Source organism: Dysidea avara, chromosome 9, assembly GCF_963678975.1.
Source record: "Dysidea avara chromosome 9, odDysAvar1.4, whole genome shotgun sequence".
NCBI lineage: Eukaryota > Metazoa > Porifera > Demospongiae > Dictyoceratida > Dysideidae > Dysidea > Dysidea avara.
The window spans coordinates 17,875,723-17,891,519 of NC_089280.1; the positions used below are offsets into that span (position 1 = coordinate 17,875,723).

The 15,797-nt window shown below is 38.4% G+C and overlaps 1 protein-coding gene across 2 annotated transcripts in view; it reads left to right on the plus strand.

Moving 5' to 3' along the window:
* Positions 1–15,797, plus strand: part of LOC136266156 (uncharacterized) — a 41,464-nt gene that overhangs the window by 23,360 nt on the left and 2,307 nt on the right. For both annotated transcript variants that reach the window (XM_066061144.1, XM_066061143.1), the window contains exon 7: positions 5,629–5,711. In XM_066061144.1, coding sequence (XP_065917216.1) covers positions 5,629–5,711 — 83 coding nt within the window. The remainder of the gene's footprint in view (positions 1–5,628; positions 5,712–15,797) is intronic.

A 15,797-nucleotide genomic window follows, 5' to 3' on the forward strand; every position in this document is an offset into this window, starting at 1 on the left:
AATTCAGGTGACCGCTTAATTCAGGTGACCGCTTAATTCAGGTGACCGCTTAATTCAGGTGACCGTAACACAGGTTCCACTGTAGTACATTCACGTGATCTATAATCAAATAATTAAAATTTGGTGCAGCTACTGAAAAATTGATGTGGCTACCTGAAAATTGATGCGGGAGGTGACGGGAAACAAGGAATTTAATAATGATGGCCTAACGGCTATGTTTGTAAACAGGAATCATCCGTATTTTTCATGGAGACTGCAGAAGTGCTTCTCTTACTGTTCTTCGTTCGTAATGCTGTGAAATGGGCTGAACATAGCTGAAAGCAAAGCATAATTGGCCACTTCACTTTTCAGTCAGTAATTGATAGTTGGGGCGGGTGTTCAAACGAAAACATTAATTCAGATGCCATTCTTTCTTATGATGCAGTATGCGGATTCACCAGTCATAATAATGTTACAAAAAGTAAACAAACAAGTATAAGGAAAACTTAGGAATTTTCAGTTCGATTAGGGATCATAGAAAAAAAGCAGGGAAACAAGGGAAGTTGCCTACACTTGCAGATATACTAGTGGACATTTAATTCCTACTTCAGTCTATTCCCATGACTGAATTAGGGATGTATAGGTATAGGAAACTTCCATTGTTTTCCTATTTTTTTCTATGTTCCCTAATTGAACTGAGAATTACTAGTTTTTCCTTATACTTGTCAATTATCAGGTCATAACTAAATGGTGTTATAGAGGGGGGAGTATGTTTTATTGGTCAGACTTTGCATCAAAAGATAAATGAGATGCCACTCTAATAGAACAGTCATGTTATTACAACTCTTGAAACTGCATAGTAGTAGCTACTGTAAAAACTACCCTACCATCTCGGAAGCTTTTTCCTGAACCTGAATGTGAATGCCATGTCTTGGTGTATGCCTCAAAATTACTTTCATAACAAAGTTGCTCTTTGTCCTTGCATCAGGTGCTCTTGAAAGTCCTTTTTTTATCATCCCTTAATTGGGTACCACAGTTTTACAGTTTTAATATTTATTACCATTGATAAGGGTGCATAGACAGAAATATGGCAAACTATTGCAAAGAAACCTTTATGGTCTAAATTCTTTGAGTGTATCAGTTTTTCTTCAAAATAAAACATATCAAAATTTTATCACTTTCATTGTACATGTGCTTCTACTAAAGAAATCATACAGTACATATGTAGCTATCCATTTACCAATAAACACATATTAGATAGTAGCATCATGGTTTTATTATTCATTGTTTTTACAATAAATGGGATGTCTGTTAACTGTTAACATGTAAATCATATCTATAATACAAAAAATAAACCCTTGGGAATTATATGTACTGTGTATTGATGTTGTTATACCACTGCTGTTCCTGTCTGCTTAAAAAGTTAAACTGGCTTTCTATCCAACAACGTCATAGTTATTTCTCCATTTGTTATATCCATGATAGTCTTCACCACAGGAACTTGTTACCTTTTTGTGAACATTTTCAGTTGTCTCAAGTTCCTACAAGATCACATTCTCTATCTATTCAGCCTGTTGCTTCTTCTATTAATTTCTTTCCATTATTCTTTCTTTGTCAACAGTGGAACACCATATGTACCTCATGCCATTCTACAGATTAAAAAGTCACCCTTATTCTGTCCAGCCCTCCGTCGTTTTCTTTTCTGAATTTTTTGTTGTGTGTTCATATTAAGGTGTTTATTTTGTTTTTGTACAATCCTGTTGTTTTGGTTTTGTCCTTGTACAGGGGTAGATTTGGGGGGGGGGGGGGGGGGGGGGCTAAGGGGGCTGTACTCCCCCCCTCCCCCTTTCTTTCTAAGTTAGTACTTGGCCAATAAAATCCTAAATCTTCTATGTGTATCAAAGCAGTCTTATTTCAGGAACTATGCATCACTACCAACACAAATAATGTCTATGTAACTATACTTATTGTTCAACTCTGTTCCAGGACAATATAGCTTCCTTTTCCTCAAGAGTTCTTCAAAAACAGGTTTCGATAGTGGGTTGCATCTCCAGTTACAAAATTTTTAATTGTGGGTTTTGTTTTATTCAGATAATTAGCAGTGTTTTCCACTATGGCTTACTATAAGAGGTGATTAGTGTGGCTTTTATATTTTAAAATGATCCAAAAAGTGTTGGTTGGTTTAATTGGTTAGAGTTATCAGAATATGTAGCTACCAACTCGCCCATAAATACAAATATAGTTGCACTTTGTTAAGGATTTCCAGTGAACTAGTTAATAGCTACTAGTATCCTTCACTGCATTTATTCTGCTTTTCAGTACACTTTATTGGTGTTATGGCTAGTGCTCTGCGATATATCGGTAATACCATTTATCGTGATAAATTATCATAACCGATTATCATACCATGACAGCGTTTGATAACCGATATATCGAAATACCAGTATATTGATGAATATCAGTATAGGATTGCTTTTAACCCAGCCTTTGGTGTTTAATTATCCAATTTGCTGATGGTTTAGCAGACATGCCCTAAACAAAAACTTGAGGTTGTCACATTACAACACATGCTTACTTGTACTGAACTAGATATTTTTTGGATTTTGGGATGATACCACTTCATACTAGGCCCAAGAAATGATGCAATGGTTACATGCAATAACAAGCTAACTAAATACTGATATACCGCGATATTTTCCTGTTACTAATACCATAGATACAGTATACCAAAAGGGATTGGAAACGGAGACTCGCGCACAAACATATCCGTGTCTCGCATGACGTAAAGAGCGTGTCTCATATCCGGCACTCACAACTACAAAAAAAGTCCCCTTTTCAATAGAACACTAATTAGATAAGTAGCTAGTCATTGTCAACGTACAGCACAAGAAGTATCTCGGTGTGAAAGTTCCTATAGTGACGGTCGCTCGCACACTGCCGACTTTCAAGACTGACCAGACTGGCGGGGGGTCCGATGGAAGCCGAGATGGAAGCCAATCGCCTGCACCCACCGTAGTCAGAAACATTCAAGCAGCGATTTAGATGAGTACTGGAAGCAATCTGGATATGGGCACTCTCGCGTCAGTGGCCTAGCCTTGCCATCAGTTGGATTATAGGTTGATTTATGAGTTAGTCACTTACCCTCTGGCAATCGGAAACTATTGTTCTTCCTTTCCAGCCATTGGGTGGCAGTCATTAATGTGTATACATGTTTACTCTGTCAGACCATGTGGTGGTGGGACTGGTATGAGCTAGTTAATGCCTGGCAGTGTAACTGATAGACGCAAGACCATGATGTCATGTGACTAGCAAGCACAACTCCGGTTTCATACAACCCACATGCACCCTTCATGCCAACTTGTCTACACTACACATTCAACAGAGCTAGTACCTTCTATATACAACACAATTTAAAGCTCAGTATATTAGTGACCAACTGATAACGTGCATGCTCATTGCTATAATAGTACAACACAATAGCTAACATTAATTTTGCAACACTACACAAGCAAAACGTAAAGGAAGGTAAAAAAACAAAAACAAATATAACCAGTTACCACCAAGTGCACTGATATGAGAAGCACAGCTCAAGATTCACTATCAATATCTTCTGGTAAATGATACTTCCGTGTTAATGTATTGACAACATGGCTTCAAGTTCACTATCTGACCACTTGATTGTTCTGCACATACATATACTGGAATATATTTTGTTGCTGAATGTGTGTTCTTCATCCTTATGGTAAACAACTCTCAGATTCTTCAGTGTTAACAGTGGTTATTCAGCAATATTGTGTGTAGGTATGGATTCCATCATTGCACCTCCCATTTCCTGTAGGATTGATTTCAGAACAATCTAATATTTACGTTACACTCTACTAATGTACTAGTAACTAATGACATGGTATATTGGTATACAAAGTTACTGACGTGTCCTCCAAAATAACACAAGTGTAAACTGTAAAATTATTAAAATGTCCAGTATGGTAACACGAATAGTAATTTCAATAAGCTATTTACACGGCACTGACGATGTAAACACCAGAAAACATAATACTTTTCTAACTGCTCTTACTGGCAGGCTTACAAAATAACACAACTGCTAGAAGCGCTGCTGGGTTACAATAAGCTTACCACAGAAGTTAGCGTCAATGGTCATTTCAAATCACTCGTGTACTAGAACACGCACAGGCAATTTCGCCCTCGAGTAGAACAGTAATTAGCCCAATTGTCGCAACGCTTAGGCTGTAATTCTTCTACAACGTGCACAAAAGTGGCTTCTAACGAATTCGCGCTGCACTGGTATCTATGGTGACGGTCACTCGCGCTCGAGACACGGATGGTATTTCACGTCTGTTGCGTCATATTGGGAATTTGTACAGAGATATCACGTAAGTTACTTCCGTTTCCAATCCCTTTTGGTATACTGTATCTATGCTAATACCGTGTATTCAAATTTCAATACCGCCGAGCTCTAGTTATGGCTAACAAAGTGTCACTAGGCTAAGGAGTATGCATACTAATAATTGTGACGTTCAACACCACTACTACTTAGCTATACATGTTTCTGCCTCACAGATTTAGCTGATTAGAGCATAGCTAAGAGGAGCTGATGCATTGCTAGCTATATCTAAATGCTTGGTAGCTACAAATGAAAAGATTATCATGCATGCATGCATGACAGCTATACTCAATGCATATTGCAATCAGTCTTGGTTTAATGGAAAAGTAAAATGAAGGATATAAACTGAATTCCATTATTTTCCACTGAAAACTGCTAAAAACACTCTTACATTCACCTTCAGGGGTTAATTTTCAAAAATTACCTTGGGGGGACATGCCCCCAGACCCCCTAGGTTGGCATGCTTCACATGCTCACTAATGTAGTCACTATTCCAAATAGCTAATTTCACCATGGATACTACATGAATCTTACTACTAGGGCCTTGTGAAAAGGCTTGATATCTTCTATTGTCTAGCTAGTAAGTTACCTATGTTCCTGTCCAGCTTAGCCCCCCTTTCAAAAATCCTAGATCCGCCCCTGCTTGTAGTCCTAGTGGTTTCATTGTTTTTGTAATGTCTTGTGTTACTGTATGTATGTGTTTGTGGGGAGTACATTTGCAGGCTTGTCCTTTTGTACCACCCAGTCTTTTCACAAAATTGATATTAAATAAATAAATAAGGGTTTTGCCAAGTTAACTCTAAGGGAGAGAGGTACAACTCCCTTAGAGGGAGAGAGGTACAACTGAGGGATGGTCCACCCTTCCGTTAACTTTAAGGGAGAGAGGTACAACTGAGGGATGGTCCACCCTTCGACACCAATTTCAAAGACATTTCACTGACATTTAATTATTTTTTTGTACTCAGCCATCATAATTATGTTATGTGCACTGTATTTGTTACAGTAAAAAAAAAAAAAAAAAAAAAACTCTTGGTTTTGTATTGTTTTATAGAAAAGGGAGTTTAACCTGAACACATAACTATGGATGGTGAAACTTTAGCTATAAAGAAACTGTAAATTAAGCGTATAAATACATGCTTGTATATATAGTAAACATTAATGGCAATTGTCAGTGCATATCACTGTCATTAATGCTACTCAGGAGAATGCTAAGTAGAGATGCTTATCTGTGTTATCTATTGTACTAGTGATCATACAGGAGTACTTCAAGAAAGACATTCAACATCTTTTAAGCCAGTTGCAACTAAAGCTACTGCAGGAGTCAAAAGAAAGTTCAGAGTAGAAACATGGAAATATAGCTAATAGTGCTAAAGATTTAGCTGTACACTCCAATGGCGGATCCAGGATGGGGAATTTGGGGAAAATGCCCCCCACTCTGTGGAGGAGCCATACTGTTAGCTTGTATAACTCACGAAAATATGCACATTTTATTAGCATTTATGTATTACAAATTCACCTGAAACCAAAGCAAACCAAAGCTATGAAATTGTCACCCAGCACCTTCATGCATACTAAGCACCTCTACAAATAACTATCGTGTTGCTGTTGTTTAAGACATTTAGAGCCTTTCAACAGCTTTTTAAGACTTCACAACCATCTGCAAAGGCCAAAATGGTAAAAATCAACAGTGAGATACTACTACGAGGTGTACCTGTATTATTTGCTGCTTCAAAAATGCAGCAACTAGCTAACAAGAGAATCTTGGCCTGTTTGTGCCCCTCCCCTTGCCAGGTCCTGGATCCACTCCTGCACTCATTAACGTACATGTAAGCACTACCATTAATTTTATTTTTTGAACTCTTGTAAGGTCCTATATAATGCAGTAATTTCTGAAGTATCACAAGTCCGTAATTGCATACATGGAACACAAGCAAGCTACAGTGTTGTACAGAAGATCAAATAACAGTTAACCTAGACCCGGGTGATCATATATATATACAGTGGACCCTCGTAAATCCGACCCTCTCTAATCTGGATCCTTGGATAATCCGAACAGGTCATGTAGGTAGCAAAAAAAAAATAATAATAAAAATCTAATTACCGCCAGCAATAAACGCGTTTTTAGAGAGGTTAAAAAGTTGAAGATATGGCTGAAGAAAAGCAAAAACGTGTGACCTTGTCAATTGAACAAAAGTTTACTATATTGAAAAATATTACTGGAGGAGCAAGTTTAAGCAACATTGCTAAAGAATATGGCATTGGCAAATCAATTGTAAGTGACATTAAAAAGAATGAAGATAAGCTAAAGTGAAGAAGTGACTAGACTTATGGACAAGTGTTTCACTTGGTATGAATGTCAAGATGAGTGCACTACCCCATCACTTTCAGTAATGCTAAGCAACTTACTCTTGACACTTACTTTCATTCAACTTAACTCCAAAAACGTATACACTGTACTGTAAAACTTGATGTATGTGAAGACCTCTTATACACTTATTTAGTCAATAAAAACTTTAAACAGTGTTAATTGATGATTCACAAATCCGAACATTTCAGTAATCTGAACAGCCTTTGGTCCCAGGGGAGTTCGGATTTGTGAGGGTCCACTGTATATGTGACCCAGTCTTGAAAAACCAGTCTTATCGCCTATTTAAAAGTATCAGTATTTAGTGTGTTGTAGCTCGCCAATGGTTGAAGCTATGTGTACCAAATTTTCATACATTTTACACAAATTCCTTACGTTCCAGAGCATCCACTGTGCAAGTAGCCAACAACTAAGTTTCCTGCCATTTAAACCAAGGTTGACTGTATCAGGTGAGCTCCAAAAGGGGTGGGAGGTGGGGGGGCCTGGAAGGCAGGCAAGGTGGTGTTCAAAAATTGAAAAGGAAGGTGTAGGGATGAATTAGGTCACGTTTTGGGTCATTCAGGTCTCAAAATTGGCTAAAATGAAAGGAAATTCACAGCAGAGGTACTTATTCAACACCACAGAGCTGTACAGCCACATACAGCCATCCCCAGGTTGACCAGAGCTCCATTAAGGCCCCATACCGCACATATGAATCGCTACTGGGCTTGGGAAAAGCAGCCAGCAAAACCAGACCACTCAAGTCTAGCTGATTTTGATTGTGGAATTAGATAGTTTATTCATGTAGCTTTGTGTCCTGGGTGAAAAATCGAATCTGCTGACATGGGCGATAAGACTGGTTTTCCTAGACTGGGTCACACACACATATATATACACGTATATATACAAGTGGATGAGTGGAGAGCCTTAAATGATAATAAGTATTAAAGCAAAATACTTATCTTAGCAGTAGTTACCACTTAGAAACTTTAATGTCGAGGAAATTGTGGATGAAACATAAAGACTGTGCAGTAATCTATGCTTTAAGAGGTTGTTTATTTTCTTGTCTGTCATTTTTCTTGCTTGTCTTCATCTGATTTGTTTCTATATAATGACTGTTTATTTTTCCTCATCCTGTTTGTCTTCTAATCATGTTGCAGCCCCTTTAATTGACCATGTATTGAGACAATGTACTTCTTGTATAGTCTTGATGTCTATCAGCAGATGTACCGGTGCAAGGGCTTTACGGTGCAATGAGTTGTCCACTCAGATAGACCTATTTTCTGATAATCTGTCTCCACATCTGCAGCATGTCTTTGAAGCTGCTTCAGAATAAAGATGGGCAATATTTCAACAAATCGCCAATATTGCCTAATCAAGTGCCTGCAATACGATTATCGCATTTAGCCTTTACAATATTATCACATAAGCAATATTTATTGCATTTTGCAATAATTATTGCACTTTGCAATAATTATTGCACTTATCTAATTTGTGTCTATTTTGGTCCTCATATTTGATGCAGTTGTGCATACTATCACTGACCATGTTAATTGATTAACTTTATTGCAAAGAAGTTATGTTAGTAAACTAATTCTCAGTGAAAACAAGCACTTCTTTTGACATTGTAGGCTTTCAAACTATGTGGTTGTGTTTCAATTTTCTTGTGCAATAATAACTCATGCTATAATCCCAAGTCACAAATTAAATATCGGCTTACCCTACCTCAGAGCAAGGTGCATCATGTTGGCTAACAACACTACTTATTGCTGAGCATGGGTTTACTTTAAGTAAAGGGGAGTTTTGTGATGTTCTGTGTTGAAGATTCAGATGGCACTCATGATAGACTGTTAAGACTTGTGTATATGGTAAATCCTTTTGTGTGGAACATACTTTTATTGTCCATGTGGTGGCTTTCTATCTATTTATAACTGCTAGTCTACTGTAATGATGTTGGTGTTGAACCTGTTCTCCAGCTACTAGATTGTGAACCTCTACAATATACTACTGCCCATAGAGAAGATGATGCCCTGCCTTGATGTTGTTGCTAGAGACTTTTGGGGGGTTGAAATAGACAGCATGGATTTTTTGATGTTTGGGTATTTATAATCCTATTGCGCACTCCTATATTCGCTTCCCACTATCCAGGTGCTACTCTGTTCATGAGCAAGAGAAATCTCAGGCTTACAATGGATGCATTCTGGAGGTGGAAAGAGCATGCTTTTCACCATTGGTGTTTGTGGCTATTGGTGGCATGAGTACTACTGCTACTACTGTGTTTTGGAACCTTGCCTCCATGTTGGCTGATAAGTGGAACGTTAATTATAGTAAATGTCTTCTAGTTGCGATGTAGGTTGTGTTTTTCATTAACAAGGTCTGCTGTAGTGTGTTTGAGGGGTCATCAGTCATCAACTAATTGTCCTCTACCATCTAATGATGATCTGACTTATGCCTTGATTCTGGTGGCCTTGAGTGATGCCGGTATTTCCAGCTGTCCAGCCATGCAGTACTGGGATGGTGGCAAGGGCAGTCCATATAGCCTGGTGAAATTCTGAAGAAAAAAATTAAAAACTTCGAGAAACTCATCACCACATCAATAACAAGTAAGCCTCAATGTGGTTTCATTTGGAATATCAGTACAAATAATTCTTATGTTCTTTTCCAGTAGCATGATATATTGTAATAGTAAACATTTACATTATGATGATCCTATAAATTTAAAAAAAAAAAGACTACAATAGCACAAGAAGCCAGATACACTAGTGTTTGGCTATGAAGTACCACCAAGAGTTCATAATATAGTAGTGGGGTCTTGGTACCACATATTATTTTTTCTTCACCATTTGTGTGATTTGTCCATTGACCATAAACTCACCCGCCAACAGTCACAAAATCAGTATCCACCCTGCATATACAGAAAGGGATACAGTATGGTAAGGCACAGCTAACTAAAAACATGTAATCATAGCCAGACTAACATGTCAACAAACACCTACTTCCACTATTATGACTATTGTTAAAGTGAGCATCCAACATAGTCATTCCCAAGATGTATTCAGCATACTGCAGCAATTGATGACCAATTTTGGAGTATATTACTTGACTTCTTTTGTGGTTCTCACCTACATTGTTGACATAACAATTTTTGTTGCTAGGAGACATATAAACTAGGAGGGACTAATGGTTATAGCATAATGGTAAACAAGTTACAACAGCAAAGGAAATTTTAATAAACTAGCAGTGATCGGATAGTTGATAGATAAAAGTAGAAGACAATTTGTAGTTTTCCAGTCCTGATTGTTTGAGGATAAGCACATTAGCTGAAAAAAGCAAGACAGACTAAATTTTAACACAAGGTTTATGATGCAAACTCATTATGCACCTACCAATGTGTTACCCCACCACCCCCCTTGGATGTAAAGCCTGTAAGTGGGGCTTTACAAGGCGAATTGACATGAAACTGCTGCTTCACTATGGGGCATTTGACAATCATTCATTAAGCACCCAAGTATTTTTTCTACGCTGTCAAATCCCCCACGTTGCAACTGGAGCCAATGGTGGGGATTTAACACAATAGGTTTGTCCTACCATGGGGCATTTAACATTCGGTTGTGCCCACTATAGCCCTATATATGCCCGAAGGGAGGGGGGGTTAGTAGGGCAATACGTTGATATGTGCATTATATATAATATGGTGCATCTACTGGGGTAAGCCTGTACCTTGTGGGCCTAAGCATGTTCCTCTCCTGTTTTGAAAATAATCTTTATTGCCTGCCCCTAACTGGAGTTTGCCTGACACCTTCAACATCACAAAAAGCTATCTAAAATGGTTAATTTAGCTTTGACCATTGGCAAACTACAACACTCAACAATTATATCAGAGTATACATAACTCTATATATCTGCCCAGTTACTATATAGTAGGGTCCATGGTTGTCTCAGATCTGCACATATTATCATCACATTAATAGTAATTATGGTATACTGTATGTACGCATTGAGCTGAGCCCTCAAAAATATTAACTTATTAGTTTTGTAGTATTGACTTACTTGCTAATCATTCAAATGCCTGACACATTATTTATAGCCAAAGATTTCACCATACATTAGAGGAAGCCATAAAAGTATATAGCCTTTCCTGGACTGTTGATGGAAGCATTGTCTGCTCTTGACAACTTCGTTGTCATCACCAACCATCTGGTTGGTTGAAATGTTGAGAAAAAATCTTTCATTTTTAGCTGTTTTCTCACTAGGGTTCAGCTCAACTTGTTCGCGGTCTGACCCACACAGCTGCTAGAACAAGCCAGCTACAAGGATCTGGCCTACAAAAGCATATATATCTATATATATAAAGCTGAAAAGCTGTCTGTCTGTCTGTCTGACGGTCACGCTGCTTACTCACCAGACTTGGCGCGAATCGACATAGTCTGTGCTGATAATGAAGCGCTCATCATCCGCCTACTCTAAGATTGTTATCACGAGTTCACGCGTGCTTCCGTTCGGTCTCTACAGCGCGTAGAAGGCCAAGGTGTAGAGAAAACTTGAGCAACATTCCTTTGAAAACCACAGCACATACTGTTCAAGTGGTAGAACACCTGACTAGCGTGTAAGAGGTCGTGGGTTCAAATCCACGTGTTGACAGATTTTTTTCTTTCTACTCAGTACCTTTTTGTGAACACCTTTTTAAAACACGACTTTTAGCTCATCATATCTTGGCATGCAAAGCACGTATCGAGGCGGGACTTTAGCGAAATTAAACGCCCATCATCTGGCGACTCGAGTGTTGTAGCAAATCAATACGTGCTTTACATACTTTTCAAATAGTGTTGTACAGTACAATGCCAAAGCTCAAGCGATCAACGTCTTCACTCCGCGCGTCTCAGGCAAAGAGACGCAAACGAATTCAACGACCAAACAGGAATAAACGATGGCAAGCACAACTACGAGACACAGCTGCTCGAAGAGAAGCCCGTCTAGACCCGGTAACAAGAAATGAAGAACAACTACGAGACACAGCTGCTCGAAGAGAAGCCCGTCTAGATCCGGTAACGAGAAGTGAAGAACAGCAACGAGACACAGCTGCTCGAAGTGAAGCCCGTCTAGACCCGGTAACGAGAAGCGAAGAACAGCAAAGAGATGCAGCTGCTCGAAGAGATGCCCGCCTAGAGCAACCACAAGGAGGGAGGAGCAACAGCACGACCAACTACAGCACCAGCTGGCAAGAGCTGATCCACTATACCGTGCACAAGAGCAGCAGATGGAGAACACACAAAAACATCAGGTACATGCAAGCACACACCCTAGCTTTAGAGGCCTTAATTACCAGCCACACAATTTCTTTAGCACAACTGATGTAGGCACACTTAGCATAGAATGTTCACATTGTGATGCATTAAAGTTTCCTGGGGAAACCGAGTCCCTTTGTTGTTCAAAAGGTAATGTCCAACTAGAGCCATTCCCTCAACCACAGCCGTTCTTACTGCACCTGTATGAGGGTACAGATAGTGATGGTAAACATTTTCTAAACAACATACGTAAATATAATTGTGCATTCCAAATGACCAGCTTTGGTTGTAATGAGATAGCTTTCCCTGGCTTCAACCCCTCCTTTAAAATACAGGGTCAGGTATACCATCGTATTGGTAGCATGGTTCCCTCAACAGGTGAGTCCCCAAAATTTTGTCAAATTTATTTCATTGACAATCAGGAATCTCAAGTGGCCACTAGGTGTCAAATAGTTGATGGGTTAAGGCCAGACATTGTTAGTGGTATTAATCACCTATTGTATCATGACAACCACTATGTACAGCTTTTTAAAGTGGCTAAAGAAATATTTGACCAGCAGGATGAGCCAATAAATATTAAAATTGTTATCAATGAAACAAAGAGACCTACAGGTGAGCACTCCAGGAGGTACAATAGTCCCATGTGTGATGAGGTAGGTGTGTTGATGCCTAATGAAAATGCAAACAATAGAGACATAGTGTTGCACTACAGGGATGGTGGCTTGCATAGTATTTCAGAACTGCATAGGGGCTATGATCCACTGCAGTACCCTCTGATTTTCTCTCACGGTACTGATGGATGGCACATCAACCTAAAACTAGCTAATAACAAAAAATTAACGGCTTTAGTGTATTACCGCTACCACATCATATTATAGACCATATATCATGACATCAGAAATCCTGTAATGGTGCATGTACATGGAGTTATTGTAATTATGCACACTACAATATCTGTGGGTTGTGTCACTGTTCATGCAAACTGTGCTTTATGGTAATCAGAAAAAATGTAGAACAATCCTTTATTAATTATGATGAAACAAAAATAAATCACACTGATGGAAAATTAAGCCATTGTATATACTATACAGAGTGTAACGTATAATTAAATAGATAAACTCTTTAGCTTTGTATAGTTTGATGGTAGGGCTGGCACAAAAGTTTGAAAAACCTTTGAATGTATCCCTCCAAAGCTTTGCAACCTTGGATACTGGCATGTCAAACTAGCTGTAAAGCTCAATGTGATTCCTTGCAGCAGCTGCCATTGACCTAATTTTAGTGTACATACCTGTAGTTTTAGCAGTTGTACTACAGCTACAACAAAGGGTGAGACCATCTACAGCAGTGTACAGCCATCAATTACTGACATAACAAGCAACAAAGCTTTGCTGCTTCAAAATTTCAAAGATCAAAATTTAACCTTCATTCCTTAGGGGGTCTTAAATAAAGTGCAATTCTGACTTGCATACTCCAGCTAATGTCCACATTCTGTACCTCAATTGTATAGATGTGTTGTTAAATCAGGCATTATAACCCTGTCTGTAATAAGCTAAGGTACAGCCAAGGCCAAGGTATCAATAACATTACTCTTGGTGGGTCTTCTAACACAAAAAACTATGTGCCATGTGACCTTAGTTGTTTGTACCCTACAAAATGCCCATAATTGCACATTTCTGAGCTGTCAGAAATACATTGTGTTTATTCACACCTCAGAAATATGCTGTAAATTGCATTCATATTGCTGCTCAAGCCCTATCATTCCCAGCCATTAAACAGCCATTTTTCTTTGTTTTGTCTGCACAATGGGATAGAAATAACTGAGCTGGTTTTAAATATTACATACCTTTTGTTACTAGATCCATGCACATATTACAGGACTTAAGAGTGTTTAAAAATGGGATACTTCATTAACAGTGGAATCCCTCTATTCTGGACACCTTAGGACCATGCTAAAGTGTGCTTATCAGTGTGGTGTGATTTCAAGAGCCTAAATATGTGTACACTAATACAACAGGATAGACAATTGTCCTAATTATCAAGGTGTTCTGATTTCAGGGGTGTATACTAATCAAATGGGATGATGATAGACAATTGTCCTAATTATCTCTTTGTAGTAACATGTTTAGTAAGTGTGTGTGTGTGTGTGCGTCCATGTGTATGTGTGTGTGTGTGTCATGTACAGTCAAATCATGCATAACCCATACCTGCACGTAGGGCAGGTAACAATGCTAGTATATATATAATCCCAGGAAGCTACTATGGCGTGGGGGATTCCTGTCTAAAATTACAACGGTATAGTTATATATCCGTTTACAATGACTTATACACGAACTTACTCGGCAATTCACTGGGAGAATAGTGTGATGCATTCAGCGCCTTCATGTCCATTCCGAGGCGTACATTCAGCAACAACTCGCAGCCGATTCGCCTCCACTTGTTACGCACGCAGACTAGTTATATCCACCGCTTCAGGAAGAACCATTAAGATGGTAGCCTCGACTTTTTCACTATCCCCGGTTCTTATTTTCACGTGAAACATCACGCAAAATATCACGTGAGTCCTTGAGGGAAATTTGAACGGTTTGAACGAGTTTTCTCTTAGCAAGTCACTTTTAGTAGCGCTTCTAAACACTGAACTTGAAGCTTTTGCTACTGATTTAGCTAGCTAATCTGATACTGAAGCTGTTATTATGCATGCATGCAGTGTCTCCTATATAATATAATAGCCAATCTTCAGTAACTGTATGTTCTCCATTCAACAAAAAGTAGCGATATCCTGTGCCAAAAACAGCCCAGCTGTAAAAAAAGGCGAGGCCAAGAATGCACAAGTACATGTTCATGGAGTAACTGCAACCAAAAGACATGATATCAAAATCTGGCTAAGAAAGCATTTACAGTATAGGCACTTCTTTTCTATATGCTTCACATTATCACATCCAGCTAGCTGTACATGTGTGCTTGCAATATAAACAATACTGAGACGATAAAAGATGATTACACTGCATTGTTACCAAAATTAATTTAACTAAAAATTTACAATTGGTTTCTACTTGGCCATCTTTTTGCACTGTATATTAAAATAAAAAGATGGCCAAGTAGAAACTAATTGTAAATTTTTAGTTAAATTAATTTTGGTAACAATGCAGTGTAATATCTTTTATCATCTCAGTAGTATTGTTTATATTGCAAGCATACATGTACAGCTAGCTGGATGTGATAATGTGAAGCATATAGAAAAGAATACATAAAAGTGCCTATACCGTAAATGCTTTCTTGGCCAGATTTTGATATCATGTCTTTTGGTTGTAGTTACTCCATGAACATGTACTTGTGCATTCTTGGCCTCGCCTTTTTTTTACAGCTGGGCTGTTTTTGGCACAGGTACATTATACAACTTCCATTACATATTCAATTAGCTGTTATAATACGTACAAATATAAGAAAAAATCAGGAATTTTAAACTAGAGTAGGGACAGTGTATAATGCTGCAATAAAAAGTACTGAAACAAGCTGGATCGGAGTAGTACGTAATGTCCAAATACTGTAAAACAAGAAGTGAATATCCCTACTGTGCTCTTATACTTGTTTGTGAAGTTTTTTTGCAAGCTCATGACCACTAAATAGCATGCTTTCGCAAAACTAGTCACAATATTTTAAAAGAGTTAATCACAGCACTATTATACTAGATTATGACTCATACAATAACAACTGATCAGTGGGCGTGGCTCTACATAAGCCTGCTGACAATAATGGACGTGGATTCATGCATACCTACAGACTGATGAAT